Raw genomic sequence first — 18,976 nt, 5'->3', positions numbered from 1 at the left:
TAGGGATCAGCATCCCTGAAACAATATGTTTTAGGGCTAGCGCGTTGGAGGGGAGCTAGTCGGGTAGAGCGGCGGCACACCTGCGAAAATAGAGTTTTTGTCTACTCCAACGCTGCCACTACTGGTGAGGGCAGGGACGGAACCACCAGCGGCCAAGCCACCGCTCCAGCGGGGGCTTGGCCAGTCCTAGAAACATCCCACCCATGGTCTCCCTCTGCGCTGGTGCCCCGTCGCCGTTGCACTAAATCCAAAATGTTTCGGGTTAGATGCTGCGGCGCACAAAAATTTGGGAAAGAAGATGATTATAATTGGGCTTCTAGTATTATTAGTTCTGTTGGGCCTTAACTTTTATTGTGTTTGCTGGACTAGTATTAAATTTTGAACAAGCCCAAGTGTAAACAATTACACCGTTGTCGAGCCGAGAAATTCATTTTCACCAATTTTGCTCTATTCTTTTAATTTACTTACTACTTTTTTTATCGATCCCTTTTTTCATTTTTTCACCAATTTTGCTGGACTAGTATTAAATTTTGAACAAGCCCAAGTGGGACACTTGTCACCAAATCGTCAAAATTATAATTCCTAAAAAATTATAAAGTTTGCAAGCACAATAATTTCAATCTCCACATCTTAAAATTAATATTTCAAGGATAAAATATTTCAAGTACAATACTATAGTTAGTTTGCACACAATCTTCATTAATTCATCGATTTCATAGATTTCATTATTTAAAATTATTTTTCATTATTTTAAAAAACATAGAATCAATTAAAAGATAAATAACTAATTTACAACAATTATATTAGTTTTGATTCTAATACATATTTTTATAGATGTATTTTGATTTTGATACATCATTTAACTTGATTTATTTCTCAATATCCAGGCTCACTTGTTTTCAAATTTTAAATATAATATTAGTTCTTCTAAATTTGATTGATATATTTTAATTTTTGGTTCGGTTGACTTTAAATAATTGAACGAAACAACAAATCGAATTATATATATTAATTATTTTTAAATATTACTATTATTATTTTAAATAATTTAATAATATTATTATTTTATTACATTTCAGCACCGGCTAATTTGTATTTCTGGTTCCGTCCCTGGGTGAGGGAGACAAGCGCGGCCACAAGACCAGCGTTTCCAACAAGCGTGGGCTCGGTGTATGAGTAGTTAGTGCGGACGTCTTTGAATTCGTCCAAGGGATAAGGCCCGGCTACCATAGCACCGGTGACTATGTTGGGATTGGGTGTGCTGGCGTCGCGCCACTGCCATCCACCACGGCAAGAGTAGCGGGTTTTGTCTCTAGGGATGGAGGCACCGCGGTGGTGGACGTGCCTCGGAAATTTGGCGCCGTATCCCACAACGTAGCTCGTCTTTGAAGGGTTGGCGCCTAGTATATAATTCATCTTAACAAAACATACACAATTGTTAGTTGTTACAAACCATCTACTATAATTTTATTTTTATTTAAAATAAAATCAGAAACACAATAAAAGAGAGAATATGGTAGTACTTGTAAAGTGGCGAAATCTTTGAGAACACTTAGTGGCAAAAAGGTTGAGCCACAAAATCAGAAAGGAATTCCTGTAGCGTTGAGGTAATCAGCATAAACAGATGCCAAAAATGCTGCATTTGCTATATATTGCAAATTTTGTGGCCTCCCACGGTTCAATTCAACCATTCCTCCTATAAATTTTACAACATAACAACCAAAGTTTATCAATTAGATGGGCAATTAGGCCTAACTACACAAATGTAGTCTTACCTCGACTCCATTTGAAAACTCTGTTGCTCCGAAGGTAAGAACACATAGTAAGCCCGGTAATATTATGATGCATATTCAACATATGGATTTCCCGGTTTCAAGAAAAGCTCAACTCTCGTTAGAAGTAGCATTGCTCCCGACAGCTTATTATCCCAGCTAAAAACTCTCAAATCAGGAGTCATGTGTCAAGTTTTATCAAACCGATCATGGTGAAAATTAGAGGTGAAATGTGAAGAGATGGATGAAGAAATGATAGAACTCCATGGAAGGAGATGAAGAACATATTTACATATTTACAGAGGAAAACTACCGGTTTCTGTTGCGTGGGAAGAAGAAGAGATGGAGATAATCGAAAATCTTTATTGACTACATTGTGAATTGTTGTTTTTAAACTACACCAAGCTATGCCTTATATAGGCTTACATCTAACTAACTAACTCACTCCTCTAACTAGCTAACTAACTAACTAACTCTAATAGCCCCCTCAAGATGGAAGCAAGACAATTGCTACCATCTTGACAATAACGTCAAACTACAAAAGAAGAAGAACTACAGCCATCTCAATCTTATTCTAACTAAATCCTAATTACATTCCATCTTGAGCATATTATTGATGTCGAGCATTGCTTCCTAGAACAACATCCATAGCATAAAGATTCACAATAAGATTGGCAACAACTTGAGCTTATCAACTTTCCATCCCCTGATCAAGCCATCATCGGCCTGCTTGATCAAGCCCTTGATCAAGCCATCATCGACCGGCTTGATCAAGCCATGTTCAACATTCTCAACCATACGCAATAGTGCTGCCCTTTCCAACACTGCATTGGCAAATTCACTCTTCTGCAATTTCACTCTACTGGACTTGAACGTCACTCTACAGCATTGGCAACTTCACTCTATTGCAACTTCACTTTTCTTGACGTGAACTTCACTCTACTTGACTTGAACAACACCACAGCCTAATCTCCACAGAACCGAATCAAACCTCGGAAAAATCTGAAACAATCGGAGAAGAGAAAAAAAATAGATCGGCTGAAATCAAACGCCGAAGAGAGAAAGATTGAACCGGTTCAAAATGAGAAGAAATATATCGTGAACAAGGAGATTCACTTGAGAAGAGAAAAAAAAACGAAACAGATCGTGATCACGGAGATTCACTTGAGAATAGAAAAAAAAATGAAACAGATCGTGAACACAGAGATTCACTTCCGAAACAAATCGTGAACACAGAGATTCACTTGAGAAAAACTGAAATAGATCGTGAATACAGAGAGTCACTTGAGATAAACTATGAGAAAGTCGAATTCAATCGGCGATAGAGAAAAAACAACCGAATTCAATCGGTGATTTGAGAAGATAAGAACCGAATTCAATCGGTGAGAAAAACAAAAAAAGGTGAGAAGAAATTGCGGATCCAAAAAAAACTGAAGAACTCCGTCGAAGTCGGATGCGGCGGAGATGAAGCACTCAGCAGAAGATTCCGCTCTGATACCATGCCAAGTTTTATCAAACCGATCATGGTGAAAATCAGAGGTGAAATGTGAAGAGATGGATGAAGAAATGATAGAACTCCATGGAAGGAGATGAAGAACATATTTACATATTTACAGAGGAAAACTACCGGTTTATGTTGCGTGGGAAGAAGAAGAGATGGAGAGAATCGAAAATCTTTATTGACTACATTGCGAATTGTTGTTTTTAAACTACACCAAGCTATGCCTTATATAGGCTTACATCTAACTAACTAACTAACTCCTCTAACTAACTAACTAACTCTAATATCATGTTAAAGGCCCGGGAATTCTTCGCCATTCCAGGATTAGTAGCCAGGGACACTTACGAAGAGTTGCCGGTGGCATAGAAAAGCCACGCAGAACCCCAAATGTATTCATCGTAGTATCCGGTTGAGTTGTAGTATGGCTCGATGAAAGGGTTACCTCTCGAGTAGCGGGTCCTCCGGCCAGCTTCGCGGCCAAAGGCGAAAACGTTCTTGGCCCCCTCGGCCAGCTTCTTGGAGTAGGCGTGGTTGTCACGGAAAATAATGGAGGTGGCGGCTAGGGCGGTCGCCATCTCGTTCGCGAGGTCAGGCCCAAAGGTCGTGGTTTGGACCGGGCGGGGCTAGTCCATGTCTTCAGGACGTTGCCAACAAAAATGGTCATCGGGGGTGGTGGAGCCGGGTCGGGATCCGCCAACCTGCTCTGAGTTCGGGTTGGGATATACAATGGCCCGTGAGAATAGGCCAGTTATGATGTGCCTCTTGAGTTTTAGTATATCTCATAGTATGTACTCACTCTGTCTCCTAATATGTTTCCTACTTTGATCCGACATAAAATTTAAGAAATGTAAAAGAAAGTGAGTTGAAAAAATTAGTGGATTGGTGATCCTAGTAACCAAATGTGTGCAGAACAAGTTAGTGGAATGTAGGCCCTATTATCAAAAGTGGAATAGTAAAATTGAAATGAGACAAATAATGAGAGATGAACCAAAATGAAAAATTGTAATACATAATGGTGGATGAAGGGATTATTATGCAGGCACAAGTCTAATATATATTGTCATGGACAACATGTAATATTAGTATTATTAACTATACATTGACATCAAATTATAGTGAAATAGGGGCATACCTGAGAATAAATTTGGTGTATTTTAGGGGAGGAGTTGAAAGTTAGTAGCAAATAGTCAGCGCCCCAGCGCCCCATTTGATGAGGTCTCTCACGTGATTATATTCTCCATTTGCACGATATTTGTGTTTATATTCAATAATGCTCCAACTTAACATCGTGACGGAATATGCCATGGGAAAATTAAATTTGGCATTATCTCCGGCGTAGTAGTATCCTCCCACTAACCCTCCTTTAATGTAGCACACCGAAATTTTGCGACTTTTGTTTCTATTAATGTGGATGTTGAATGGAAATTTCCCTTATGGAATTTAATTTCTATGCGATTGAGTTAATTATGTGAAATTAGTTGTTGTGAGTTATGTGAAATAATTTTCGATGTGCTAATTAAATTAAATGGGATCATGCATAATTATTCTAGCCATTTTATTGGAATTTTCGGCCCTCCTATTTATTGGAAATAATATTTTCTTTCTTGGATTTAATTAATTGTTATGGGGTATTTATCCAAATTAAATCCAAACCAAATTGTCCCTGTTTTATTCTACATGATTTTCGACCACTTGTCCATCCCTTGAAATTTTCGAAATTCTCCGATTAATTAGGAGAAGGAATTATTTTGTAGATTTAATTGGTACTTTGTTTATTTCCTTCCTTGAATTAAAATCCAATTAAATCTTACCATATCTTGCCAAATCTTTCCATATCCTATTCTAATTAGGATTTGACTCTTTCCTTCTTTGAGACCTCATTATTTTCGCCCCTTATGCCTATTACTTACTTGTGGGATTAAATTATTTGTTACCTATTTCGTGGGAGTCTTTTCCTACAAGAGATTACCAAATTTAAATCATATTCCTATTTAATTTGAGGATTTAAATATATTTTCCTTGTTTACACCCCTTCAACACACGCCTATTTTGCTAAAATTGTGGGATTTATTTATTGACCTCTATTTTATTCTTCCACAATTTTAATTGCTTTATTTAATTGTGGGATTTATCCTAGACTATAAATTAAAAGAACCCTAACCATAGCCCTCATATTTTCGCCTCCCTCTTCTCTCCTCCCACACGTTTTTCCCTCTCTTCCTCTCTCCTTCTCCACAAATCCTTCACCAATTACTTGTTCTTGCATCATTGTGGAGTTGGAAATTCAAGATTCATCGAAGAATCGCATCATTCGTCATTCCTACCTATTGTCTTCAAGAGAAAGGTATACTTTGATTCATCTTTCTCCTTCTTACACCATTGAATCCATGTTTCTTGATCCCCTCATGCATATAGTGAGTGTAGAAATCGTAGATCTAAAAATTATTCGGTTGGGGGATGTTTGCATGAGAAATTATGTGAATGTGCGTGTATGTATGTGTGTGTGAATTTGTGGATGATTCATTGGTGAATGGTATGTGTAAATAAGAGAACATGGTTGTGATGTCGTTTTTGAAGCGTGAATATGTGTTGAAAGCATGAATATGTATGTGTGGATGAATGATAGACATACCCTAGTTTGTAAATGTTGAACATGAAAACTGTGGTGTTCGGACAGTAGGTTCCGATGAGTGTTTGGCCGACCAAGCGATCTTATTTTGACACGAATTTTTAACTGAGTGAAATTTTAAGTGTCTTCTGTGTTGTGTCATAATTTCAACCCCTTTTGACGAAAGATGAATATTTAACGAATTTTTCAATTGAACTGCGCAGTCCTGTCAGAATTTGTATTCTCGTCCAGTGAGTTTCGTTTTTGTTTTGACCGACCTAAAGATGTGATTTTGGTGTGGATTTTTAACTGGATGAACCTTGATGTGTCTACGGTGTGGTGACCAAATTTTAGCTTCAAATGATATCAGATGGATTTTTAATGATTTTTACAAAACGACTGCGTTGTTCTGCCAGATTCATGTCTTGATTGAAATAGTCTTGTTGGCAAGTTTTGAATGAAATACATGATACATGTGTGAGTAAGAACTTATCCTATGATGTGATTATGTGTTGCACGTTAATGTATGCCAAAGGGTTCGTTTCGTGTATGATGGTGGACGTTGGGATGGGCAATATAAGAAAACGGTGAAAGGAACAATAGGGCATGTATGAGTAACGTGTGTATAGAAAACTGATTGTGTTGTATTATGTGGTTATGATGTTGATAAGGGTTTTTGTGCGTACGTGGGTACGAAGAGCAAGGATTTCAATAAAGTTGTGAACCGTGTTTGTAAGCGAACGAGGTGGGCTTTCTTTACTAAACTCTTTTACGTTTCAAAAATATGATTGTGGAGCTATAAGGGTGGTTTAAAGTGTTATGTCATGCCATGATTGTTTTGATGTTGAGATTGTTGCCTGATGTCTAGTTCGTTTGAGCTTGCTCCGTTAGACTATAGGGCTATGTGTGATGTTGAAATTGTTGCCAAATGCCTAGTTCGTTTGAGCTTGCTCCGTTAGGCTATAGGGCTATGTGTGATGTTGAGATTGTTGTCTGATGCCTAGTTCGTTTGAGCTTGCTCCGTTAGGCTATAGGGCTATGTGTGATGTTGAGATTATTGTCTGATGCCTAGTTCGTTTGAGCTTGCTCCGTTAGGCTATAGGGCTATGTGTGAAACGAATTCGGGTCTGAGTAGGGCCCCAAACCCTATCAGGTTGTGTACACAGGTGGGATCAGGAGTCGTCCTTGCTAGTCGGCCGGTCTCGTGGGCGAATAGTGTGACCACACTTTCGTCGCACTATGGTAAGAGGATGTGATTGATTGATTGATTGATGAGAAAGTGAGGAGATTGTTTTGACTGGCCAGTCTACAAAATTTTTTTGTGATACTCGATGATATTCTTTTCTAAAATGTTAAAACTCGAGTTCACTATGTATGGATGACATAACTTTTATCAACTATTTTGGCGTGTGCCCACTGAGTATATCAAGTACTCAGCCCTGCATATGTTTTCTTTATGTGCAGGTTGAGCGGTGATGTTGCGGCGGATGTTGAGTCGAGCCTGAAGAAATTTCAGATGCGTCCTGTCTTCATACATAGGCGTCTCCCTATGACTCTCTAGATACCTTTATTCCGCTGCCTTGTTTCGAATCGTTCTTGATAAAGTCTTTCGTTTTACTCTACACTATGTTATGACATTAATTACCTTGAGATATAAACCTGTTGCGTAATTGTTTAATCGATTAAAACTTTTCTTTTGAAGCTTTGTTTTGGATGTTGTCTTTTATTGTTTTCCCCTTCTCCTTCCCTTCTCCTTAGTCCCTTCCCTAGTCACGATTTCCCCGTCTTTACTATCCTTAGTAAGGGCGGTCGTGACATTTAACGTCTCTTAAACCCGACCCGTCTCGTAACCCGGAATCTCCTCTCCATGGGATGCGGTTCTTCTTGCCCAATTTTCCAGCTGCACACACAAATTAAGGATGTAAAATGGAAAATATGTACACGAGGACATACATCAAATAAACATGTAGTAGCATAGTGCTAAAACTCAAATACAAAAAACATATTGTAAAAAGAACTTACCGCTATGACTGAGTCTCCTAGAAATGATAAAGCTATAGCTAATCAGATCCAGTCATCCTAATAAAATACTTTTACACATATTTTACATGGAATGCGTTATGTCATCCTAATAAAATACTTTTACACATATTTTACATGGAATGCGTTATGGTGAAACTAGTATTAAAGTGACAATTTGATAATAACGTGTCATGCAATCTGTGATACATAGACAAGCAACTCGGCATACGGTTCTAAGCAATCTGTGATATGAAATCAGAGCACTATAGTGACACTATAATTAAAATGATAATCTAGACAAGCAATCTACTATACATACATAAGCAATCTGGTATACATAAGCAAACAATTCTGTATATGATTTCAAGCAATCTACGATACGAAATTAGAGATAATCAAATAATTATCTTCAATGCATAAGTAAGCAAGCCTATCACGTGACAAACTAAAATTAAACATGTTTCTAAATCTAAGTATCTTCATTGGTGGTATATTTTCATTTTAAATTTTTAAATGTGGTTATCATTTTAATACAATCCTATTTTACTATTTCATCAAATTGAGTCCTATGTTGACTATTGACATATGAAATAAAAATTAATAAATAAATAAGAGATTGATATAGTAGATAGGAAACGTACACTTTTGAGCATCGAAGAAGAGAAGAGCCTTGTGGAGGGCGGCTGCATAGTTATCCGGCAATGGACGCGGCGACGGCTTGTGTTTAGGTTCGGAGTTAGGTTCGGTGATCGGAAGCCCGATCACGATAAAAATGGACAAAAATGTCCATTTCAGCATGCTTAAATATTTATTTTGTTGTCTCATATATTTGAGATCACGAAAAGAAACACAAACTCAAAGTTACCTGAAAATATCAGTGGCTAAATTGGACACCACTTGTAATATCTCTGTCTTTCTCTAGATAGTATGCATTTGAATTGTATATATAGAGATTGGGGAGAATAGAAAAAACAAGTTGACTTGAATGCGTAATTTTTAATTTGTATCTCTCGCCTTGATGATTTTTCTTTGATTGATGCATGTGCAACTTTCTGAGACAGAGACTGAATCAACCAAATTCTGTAATGATCTATAATATATTTAAATTGGCTTTTTTAGGAATGAGTTGTATAATTATTAATTATGAGATTTAGTTTAATAGAGTTTAGGTGGTCAATCACACTAATTAAATTTCATATTTTTCATTCGCAATGGAAATGGCCTTCAAGAAGTATTGACAACAATTTGTGGTAGTATTTTATGTCTCATGTTGCTATTAATTAAAATTAAAAAGAGGAGACCATGGACGTGCTATATTACTATCCTTTTGAAGGCCATGAAAAATATTAATGAAACTACAAGAATTTATGCAAGTTGAATTACATTGACAAAGTAGAGAGCTTTAGTTATAGATGGAACCAGCTCGGACCTAGCAATTTAAATAAACCAGTGCTGAAATTTAAAAATCATAATATATAATAATATTAAAATATTTAATTTTTTAGTAATATAATATCATTGCAGCTTTATGCTATCAAACCGCTATGCTATGCTGTCAAAAAATGTATAATATGCTATCAAACACTGAACTTGGAGAAAAAATGAATACCTACCTATACTCTATCTTCCCTTCTAGAGTACCTAAATTCAGCAATGATTTTTATCCTAAATTCATTAGCAGCAATTCTAAATGAAAGCCGAAAATTTCGATGTTGAAATATGGAATTCTAATTTCTAAATGACGAAAGTTGGAAGAGTAAGTTTATCTCAATCATAAGAATCAAATTAAATGTTGAAAGTTGGGGTTCAAAGTAGTACCCAATAAAGTTTTCAACCATAAAGCGATAACATCTCATAAACTCAAGAAATAATCAAGATCCAAGACTTAGTTAAAATAATCTAGTAAAATCATTAATTAAAATTAAATTTTTAGATTTCTTTTTTTGGTAATTACCAAAGTATCCACTGGCTGACTCAATGACTATTTTCTCATGCTGATTTGTAGGCACTTCGATAGGTGGGACAACTGACTCAAGGATTTAAGGTTACTTCATATTCAAAGGCAGAGATCGACCACCTGACCATTTGGTTAAGAATGGATGAGTCCATACTATTTGACCACACCCCTTGGATTAAATATATTCGTTTTTTCGACTCCACCTATTGGTTCTCGGTTGTTAGAATTGGGAACCGATGTCAGTGTAGAATCCCTAACCGAAATCGAGACCTGACCATAATTTAGAAGTCTGGAGTTAGAAGTCAACAACATCATCCTCTCTATCCAATAGGTTGGGGTTCGAATATCACAAGGCTAAATTATCAACCGATCCCTTTTTTAAAAATTAGTAGTCTTGTAAAAATCAACTAATTATTCCATACTTTCTATATAAGTTAACATTATAAAAGAGTGGTTACAATCTGAAAATGTTGTGATCAATAACAAATTCATTTATACTTGAAAGTAAATGTCTGCCATACTTTCTATATAAGTTAACATTATAAAAGAGTGGTTACAATCTGAAAATGTTGTGATCAATAACAAATTCATTTATACTTGAAAGTAAATGTCTGCCATACTTTCTATATAAGTTAACATTATAAAAGAGTGGTTACAATCTGAAAATGTTGTGATCAATAAGGCCATCCACAACGTTGTCTCTATACCGTCTCTTAACTACTATTTGAGCACTATTTGAGGGCCCCACTGTCCTTTTTTCCTCCATCTCTTAACTAAGAGACGGAATCTGCAACGCTCCGTCTCTTAACCGTCTCTATACCGTCTCTTAATTACTATTCATTCAATTTAATTTATAATTTTTTTTTAAAACCCAATTCAATTTAAACAAACACACTTTATTAAAATCAAAACAAAAAAAAACACACAAAATAAAAAAAACACACAAAAAAAAAAATTTAAAAAAAACACAAAATAAAAAAACACACAAAATAAAAAAAAAACTAATCGGAAGGGCTAATCATCCTCCGGAGGCGGTCGAGGTTGAGGGGGAGTCGGAAGGCCAAGTTGTGCTGCCATATGCACAATTCCGTTCCACCAGGCCGCGAATTGGGAGTGCGAGAAGCGGGAAGTGTCCGCCATTGTGGCGGTCATGTACGCCACCATAAGTGTGTCCGAGCCTCCTCGCGAGCCCGATCCTGAGGCCGACTGGCTTGATTCGCCTCGGCCCTTCCTTGCTCTAGCCGCTTTCGCCGCCTTCGTCCCTTGCGGCCGACGGCGCCCACTCGCGGATCCTCCTGCAGCGCCGACTGTACCCGCAAACTCCTGGGATTCAACATCATGTTGGCTGATGCCTTCAGCAGTGTCACCACTAGACGCACCAGCACTAGACGAGTATAGGCCACTCGCCGTATGCTTCGTGCGCTTCGAGGTTGAGCCCGAGCTGGAGCGGAAACCGCCGGCCCATCGTTCCTCGTCCTTGACGGCGCGCCAAACATCAACAAATCTGAATTGATGTCCCTCGTCCTGGTAGTAGGCGCGCAAAGCGGACGTCAAAATGTCGGTGGCCGTGGCGCCGCTTTGGTAGCGCGCCTCTTCCGCCGAGTAGATGCCGCAGAATTTTTTGACCTGTCGGTCGACTCGGTCAAAGTGACAGCGGATCATTTTAACTGTGCGCTTGCGGGAGCGGTTCGGCTTTATTTGGTGGTAGACCTCGACAACCTTTTCCCAGAAACACTTCCGGGTTTGTTGATTCCCGACGATGGGATCGTACGAGACCGTGATCCAGGCGTTGTACACCGCCATCGTTTCGAGGTTGTTGTACGGATGTCGGCCAAGATCCTCTTCCTCTTCTTCCTCCTCGTCCTCGCCCGTCTGGGGTTGTACACTGCCTCGGCCACCTCCACCGCCTCGCCCACTTCCACCGCCTCGGCCTACTCCCGGCGTGGGATCAACTGGAAAATCCTCCCGGATCTGGGATAATCCCTGCGAAAACCGCGGGACGTTGGGACGAACATATGCATCAAGGTCAAAATTGGGTGGTTGGTACCCCCCCGGCGTCGCCGAACCCTGGGTCCCCGGCGTTGACGAACCTCCACCGCCCAATGTGTTGATCATGTTCTCCCAATCGCCGAATGAGTTGAGATCCCACCCGCCGGAGCCGGAGCCGCCATAGTTGCCCTCGCCGTCGCCGGACATCTTGAGTTGGGTTATGAAAATTTCAGCGAAAATTTGAGAGAAAATTTAGATGATAGGAAGAATAGATGTGTAGTTGTGTGTAAATGAGGATGGGTTTAGGAGTATTTATAGAGTAAAAAATTTAATAAAAAACAAAAAAAATATAAAAAAAACAAAAAAACGGTAATAATACCGTTACAAATTTTTTTTTTTTATTTAAATTCGAATTTTTTTTAAAAAAAAAATATTTATTGCGTCAGCACGTGACGACGCCCACTCGCGGGCCGGCGAGTGGGCGTCACGCACGACGCCGGGCTGCGCCACGTCGCCTAGGCGCGTGGCGAGACAGCTCGTCTCGTGGCTCGCCGAGGCGAGACGCGCGACGAGACGGGACGAGATGGAGACTGCAACGCGTCTCGCCGGGGTCTCGTCTCGCTGAGACGAGACGCGAGACGCCGGCGAGACCCGTTGTGGATGGTCTAACAAATTCATTTACACTTGAAAGTAAATGTCTGTAAACATATCATATTTGTAGCAAAACTATATACTATATCACTGCAAATAACAAGAAGCAGGCTCTACTGGTGCTTCCCTCCCAAGTCCATCCAATGGAGCTGCAGCTACTCCCCTTTGATTCAGCAGACATCGGAAATACGACAATCGACTCTTGACCTTCTCCGGATCCTTCGCTAGTTTGTCATAAGGTGTCCATAGCCTCTCTGCAAACAAGATCAACACGGAATCAATTAGTGAAATCCGAACTTCAAGATTTTTCCGATTTCTCCTTCTTGTCTTCGAAGGACCTTCGAGATTTTAGTGAAAAGTCGTGTGTTATATGCTCATGTAAAAGGTTACCTGCAGCTGCTGCAGCTCGTGGCCAAATCGTTTGCTCAATATCAGATGCATCGATATGCTCAGCCCACGCGCACACCTCACCTCCGAGGACCAAGGCTTGCTGCTTAGGATCCGTGATGTTTGTCAGCGGCTCATTCGAGTAGAAACCTTGCCAAAGTGCATCCAAATGGTCCAAATACCAGCTGTCTTGGTTGCTCACAACGCAACGGAGCCCTGCTTTAACGACATTTTGAGCAACACCGCTTCCTAGCCTGCATGGAATCAATACGAGTGCGTGGGATTTACCATGAAAGCCTGCTATTAGACCTTTTGTTTGAGCATTTAGTTACTTACCAGTTATGAACCACGGTTTTGGGGTTCAACTTTTTCCCGAAGTTGTTGAAAGTCTCTTCCCTGTGATCAGATTTCACACGTTATCGATATATTTTAGAGAGTTTTTAGATTATAGGCTAATTTCATTTGAATGCTAAGTACCAGTTTATCATGTCGTATCCATGGGAGAGAGCGATCTTCTGTGCTCTCAACACGAAATACTCGTAAGCCTTGGATCCGTTCATGTGGTTTTTGTGCAGCCTGCAAAGGAATGTAGCTAAGAGAGGTCATGTTTTCAGAATATTTTGACAGAGTATTGAAGATTGAAGCAGACGATTTTTACCATTTTTTAACATGAGGCGTCGTCTCCCAGCAACCTGCGATCCACATTTACGTGCATTTCAGAACAACGGTATGCAAAGCTAAATGATAGACTAATACAAAAACACTAGCAACAAATAAAAACAGAACTGTTTTGCAATTTCGAATTTTGTGTAAAATCTTACTCGTGTTCACTTCATCGCCTCCCAAGTGAACAAACTTGTACTTGAAGATCTTACTGAAATCTGGAAAACAGAATATCAGCATATTGTTAGTTGATCATAGCGTTTCCGGGATGAGAGGGACACGTTTTATGAAACAGAAACGAGATGTACCTGAGAGAATCCCATCGATCAGTTTGAAAGTAAACTCATTGCTGACATCAAGTGGTTGCTTACAATCTTTTGAAGGCCATAATGCAGGATATCCCACCCCCCTATAAATCAAGAATTTATGTTCGTAATGCTAGTTCCGAGTTCATAATTTTCACGAAAAAGGTAGTAAATTTTTATGCTGGTTCAAGATCAATGCTGTCGATCCATCAGTAAAACTCGTATCCTTAAACAAGTGATGAAGATGTTGAGCAACAGTACCAGGATTCAGTGTGACCGGGCACATCAATTTCAGCTAGCACATTGATCCCTCGTCTCTTAGCATAACTGAAATACCATGAATGAAACGTTAGAGAAACGACACTATATGTATATATAGTATCTGCACTGAACATATAAAATATACACACTTATTGCATTGCAGAAGCTTTATACGTTCAGTACAGTGTTTTAACGTTTTCATAATAAAAAGGTTCTCACAATTGACGATTCACTTGCCTTACAATCTCTTCAGCATCAGCAAACATGTAGCGTTCTGTTATGGAATATGCCCCATTCCACAGCTTCGGATACGAGGGTAGCTCGAGTGGGAAGGATTGTGTATCTACAATATGCCAATGCAGCACGTTCTGTGATCAGTAAGATTCGTAACAGAAAAAAAGTTAGTTTTGGCAGCAAAAGATGCATAGTCCTAAGAAAATTACTTGCCTATTTTTACGGGTTACATCTGAAAAAATCGAATTAGATACATTCTCCTTATGTCATGTTACTTACTAGCTTGGCGTAAGTCATCGAATCAATGACCTTCTTTATGACCGGAATAGGCAGGTAATGCCGTGAAGTATCTGCAATGTCACAAGTAAATTAGATACAAAGGATCAGAGGAATTCGATAGAAAATGCATCTTAGAACTTCCATTTTAAGAAGGGAAAACAGAGATGAGCGCCTCACCTATCAGAATGCCTCTGTACGAGAATCTCGGCTGATCAGCTATGGTCCATGGAACTTGATGGACTTGAATTCCTCTTGATGAAATGTTGTAGTGGCAGACTTGGCTAAATGTCTGTTGCAGTTTGTAACATTAATATTCATCAATTTTACATATTTAATAATGTGATAAATTGAAAAAAAAACTATAGATATTAAGCATTTGAAAAAGAATAGCAGACCTCTAGTCCATGCAAAGCTCCATAAACAGTTTTTGCCTGCAAAAAAAAAATCTCTTAAATCATCTTCAAAAATATCAAGATATTAGAAATTCAAATACTATCTGAAGCATTAGCATTCTCTATATGAGCATCATGTCCAACGAGCTAGTGTTATCTTGCTAAAATAGATGAGCAAATGGCCTAATGCATAAATCATACTATACGGCACAAGATGAATTCTGTTTCAGAGGTCATGTTGGTATACTCGAAGTCAAAAAATTTCACGGTACACACCTCAATATGTGCATAAAGTGGACTTCCCTGAGCAGGGACGTGCAGCTTGTACGACTCATCAGTTCCGTGCTGCAACTGCACCACCACACACGAAAAATGTTAGAAGCAATGTTTAACACAGAAATCTAAAACTGGACTAATAGGGAATAATAAGTATGAATCTACATTTGATTGAAAATTTGAAATGACTCTATTTTGACAAGATTAATATTAAGTTCCATCTTTCCATATGAAATTCAGATGTATAAACTCATTATTACTACTGCAGCATCCAAAAAAAATCGAAAACAATGAAAGAAGAAGCAAAAAATTTGCTTAAGTAAATCGCGATTCGCACAAAAGGTAATGAGGTATACCTCATCAGAAGGTGAGGAAACTACTATATGAATTCCTTTCAGCACCAGCGAAGAATCAATCTTGGAAGCGTTAAATTCAATCACATGACTTGATCTGACGACGTCTATTGACCTCTTGAATGCATCCTTGAGAATCGAGGAAGCATCAGCAAACTTGGTCCCATCGGTCCTGAGCTCAAATTCATTGCTGAGGTGGAGATTTCGGTATCCGTAGCTCGCAGATTTAGGCATCGGCCATATGTTCAAATGCTTGACATCAACTGCATTAGCTGATATCACAAAAATGAACACCAGATACCAATGAAACATGCCTTCTAGTCTTCTTTTTCCCATCCTACAAAGGGAAAGGAGACAATGCAGAGTGATTTTTCTATTTGGCTACAAAAGATGTACATATATTGTCACTTCAATTCTACATTTATTTCCCAGATTTTCAAAACGAAATGCTTTTTATTAATTGCAGTTCAATCCAAATTACCAAATTTAGACTCATATACTGACTAAGGTCAACAATCCTTCAATTCAAGGAAATGTTATTTACTAGATATTTCAACTGCAAAAAAGTAGTATTTACTATACAAAAGGAGTGATTTTTCCACATTTTAGCTATAAATCCCTATGCAATACTGCATATTTTTCCAGATTTTCAAAAGAATATGCTTTTATTCATTGCAGTTAAATACATTTCACCAAATTTACCCTCTTCTACTGACCAAGGGCAAAATCCTTTTTAATTCAAGAAAAAAAGTGGCATTTACTAGATATATAATGATATTCCATACTAGAGAAAATTCATGATTTTTTCACCATAAATGCATTAATGAAGATTAATTTCAATAATCCCAATGCACACACCACAATGTAGATTCAACAAGAGCTCATCAAATTCACCATTCAGAAACACATAAAAAAGCAATAAAATTTAGCAAGAATAACATGAAGAAATATAAAAATAGCACCTTTCGAATTTCAAGAAAGCCCAAAAAAGTTCTTTATCTTCCAGCAATATGATGAAAGATACAAACTTTTTATGGAGGTTTTAGTAATGAAGCATCTTAAATTCCCAGACTGATACAAAAGCAAGATGCTTTTTGGGCTGAGTTAAAAACCAGGAAATACTTTGATAATAGTACAAAATGTGAAAGAGGAATAATTGATGATTGTAAACACATTACGGTTCAACAAACCGAAACGTAGATCTACCTCCTTGTGTTCCTACATTGAGATGGGATAACATTCAATATATATACATACATATGGATATACACCTCCAGTGTGTGTGTTCGTGTAGGTGTGGGCGGATGGTTGTGACAACAAGCTGACAAAAATGATGGATTACATATGTTGTTGTTTTTTGTTTAAAATTTCTTAATTGAGTGAGTGGCGTGGTGGTTAATTAGGTGTAGATAATTAAATAAGAGTTATCAGTTATTCCAAAAAAAAAAAAAAAAAAAAGTGTATAACCCATAACTCTCATCCTTTATGGTTTATCTGCCGACTTTTGCCGATGATTAAAATCGCTCTCATCCTTTTATTTAAGCATTTTCTAATTATGAGTTGGACCTTATAATTGAATTTGTGTTTAAAAAACAATGGAGTTCAAATATTGTCACTAACATCTTTGTGTTAGAAAAACAAAGGACTAGGATGTTACTGCGGTATGCAATCCGTAGACCGGTCCGAATAGCCTGCTAAATTTAGAGGGTTAGAGTTGGAAAATTTACAGCTTAATAAAATTATAATCCGATTAGCCCGCAATCCAAATAGGACTAATCCGAAAACCTGTGGGCTGGCTCGAAAATCGAATGAAATTTCTATTGTTATAATTGTTTGACTCCTAATTGATATATATTACTCCCTCCGTCCCTGAAAATTTGTCACATTTCATTTTCTACACTCGTTTTAGAAAAATGATAATAAATAGCTAAAGTGGAGAGAGGTAAAATAAGATAGAAAATAATGTAGATAAGAGTCTTCTCTACATTATTATCTCTCTTATTTTACTCTCTTTCCATTTTAATTATTTATTAAGTAAGTATCATTTTTCTAAAACGGGTGCAAAAAATAAAATGTGACAAATTTTCAGGGACGGAGTGAGTACTATATTTATAATATAAATAACTAAAATAATAACCTTCAATTTTGTATAAACATACATATTATATGTTAAGTTTTTAGTATAATACTCACTCTGTCTACCAATAAACGTCTAATTTTGTCATTTTTATTCGTCCACCAATACAAGTCTCGTTTACATTTTACCATTTTTGGTAATGCATCTCACATTCCACTAACTTTATCTCAGACACATTTCACCATAAAACTAATACTACTTCCGTCAAAAAATAAGAGTCACATATTTTCATTTCGGTCCGTCCCACAATAAGAGTCACATTTCATTTTTACCGTAAATGGTAAGTAGACCACAAATTCCTTTAACTTATTCTACTCACATTTTATTACAAGAGCATCCAAGGGCGGACACATGTGGAAAGAGGGTAGGGCTTTAGCCCCTAATGAATTTATATTTTTAATTTTTTCTTTTATAAAGTTTTATAATTTTTTCATAATTTATACATATAATTATATTAAAGACTGTGTTAGTAATTAAAATCACATAGAAAATTGTTTTCAAACAATATTTTGAAAATATAGCCCTTATTAATGCTCATTTCTGCGTCCGCCCCTGAGAGCATCCACATCCGTGCTCTTGCCAACGAGCACGGATGTGGGCCCGGACCCACTTTTTCTGCATGCTCTTAGGCAATAGCACAACACCCACATTCGTGCTCTTCCGCAAGGACGAGCACAAGGGTCCCACCATTCCATTATTCAATTTAAATAAAAACATTTCCACAAAATTAAAATACATTAAAAATACCCGGAATAATATTACAAATTACAAAAAAATTAAAAATTACATAATTAAAGCATAAAAATTTAAAAGTACATAATTAAAATCCTAAAATTTTAAAAGTACATAATTAAAATCCTAAAAACTAAAAATTACATAATTAAATTCATAATTGGCTGAATTTCGTCCAAATGGATGATGAATGTGTGTATTTATAGATGATTTTGGGATTAATTTTTTTTAAAATTTTCAAAAAAATGGTAATAAAATGGCTATATTTTTGGGAATCCGAAAATATATTTTTTAATTTTTGGTATTATTTTCAATTTAAAAAAAAAAGAAAAGAAAATGCCAACGCCCAATAAAAACGTGCCACGTCGCTCTGCTCGCTGGCACGGACATGCTCTTAGCTAAGAGCATGTTCGTGTCAGCGGCAAGAGCGCAGCGGCGGACAAGCGTGTCCTTGCCA

The 18,976-nt window shown here is 37.6% G+C and overlaps 1 protein-coding gene and 1 pseudogene across 4 annotated transcripts; both read right to left on the bottom strand.

Annotated features, from left to right (window-relative positions):
• Positions 1–36: 36 nt before the first annotated feature.
• LOC121781567 lies at positions 37–8,701 on the bottom strand (annotated as a pseudogene).
• A 3,809-nt stretch (positions 8,702–12,510) lies between these two features.
• On the bottom strand, positions 12,511–17,023 carry LOC121782925 (beta-hexosaminidase 3-like). Of its 4 annotated transcripts, none has more exons than XM_042180930.1 (15): positions 16,908–17,023; positions 15,654–15,987; positions 15,298–15,372; positions 15,025–15,060; positions 14,807–14,918; positions 14,630–14,700; positions 14,354–14,484; positions 14,117–14,182; positions 13,859–13,959; positions 13,709–13,768; positions 13,546–13,579; positions 13,365–13,463; positions 13,224–13,283; positions 12,891–13,141; positions 12,511–12,754 (listed from the first exon to the last, which is right to left on the bottom strand). In XM_042180930.1, coding segments are annotated over exons 1-15 (1,599 nt in total). In that variant the 5' UTR covers positions 16,910–17,023; the 3' UTR covers positions 12,511–12,587. The 4 variants fall into 4 exon arrangements, with proteins under 4 accessions (XP_042036864.1, XP_042036863.1, XP_042036866.1 ...); XM_042180929.1 differs by having other exon boundaries at positions 16,857–17,015; XM_042180932.1 differs by having other exon boundaries at positions 16,922–17,001.
• Positions 17,024–18,976: the final 1,953 nt, after the last annotated feature.

This window comes from Salvia splendens, chromosome 20 (assembly GCF_004379255.2).
Source record: "Salvia splendens isolate huo1 chromosome 20, SspV2, whole genome shotgun sequence".
NCBI lineage: Eukaryota > Viridiplantae > Streptophyta > Magnoliopsida > Lamiales > Lamiaceae > Salvia > Salvia splendens.
Note: the sequence above shows the minus strand (reverse complement) of the source record. Positions and strands in the feature narration are given on the sequence as shown.

Excerpts from the sequence above, each read along its gene's own strand:
- LOC121782925 (XM_042180929.1), bottom strand. The coding sequence starts at position 16,909 with ATGTATGTATATATATTGAATGTTATCCCATCTCAATGTAGGAACACA. Across the intron at positions 14,919-15,024 it reads GAGCTTTGCATGGACTAGAG|ACATTTAGCCAAGTCTGCCA; the intron begins GTCTGCTATTCT and ends AAACTGCAACAG. Across the intron at positions 14,183-14,353 it reads GATGCTGAAGAGATTGTAAG|TTATGCTAAGAGACGAGGGA; the intron begins GCAAGTGAATCG and ends ATGGTATTTCAG.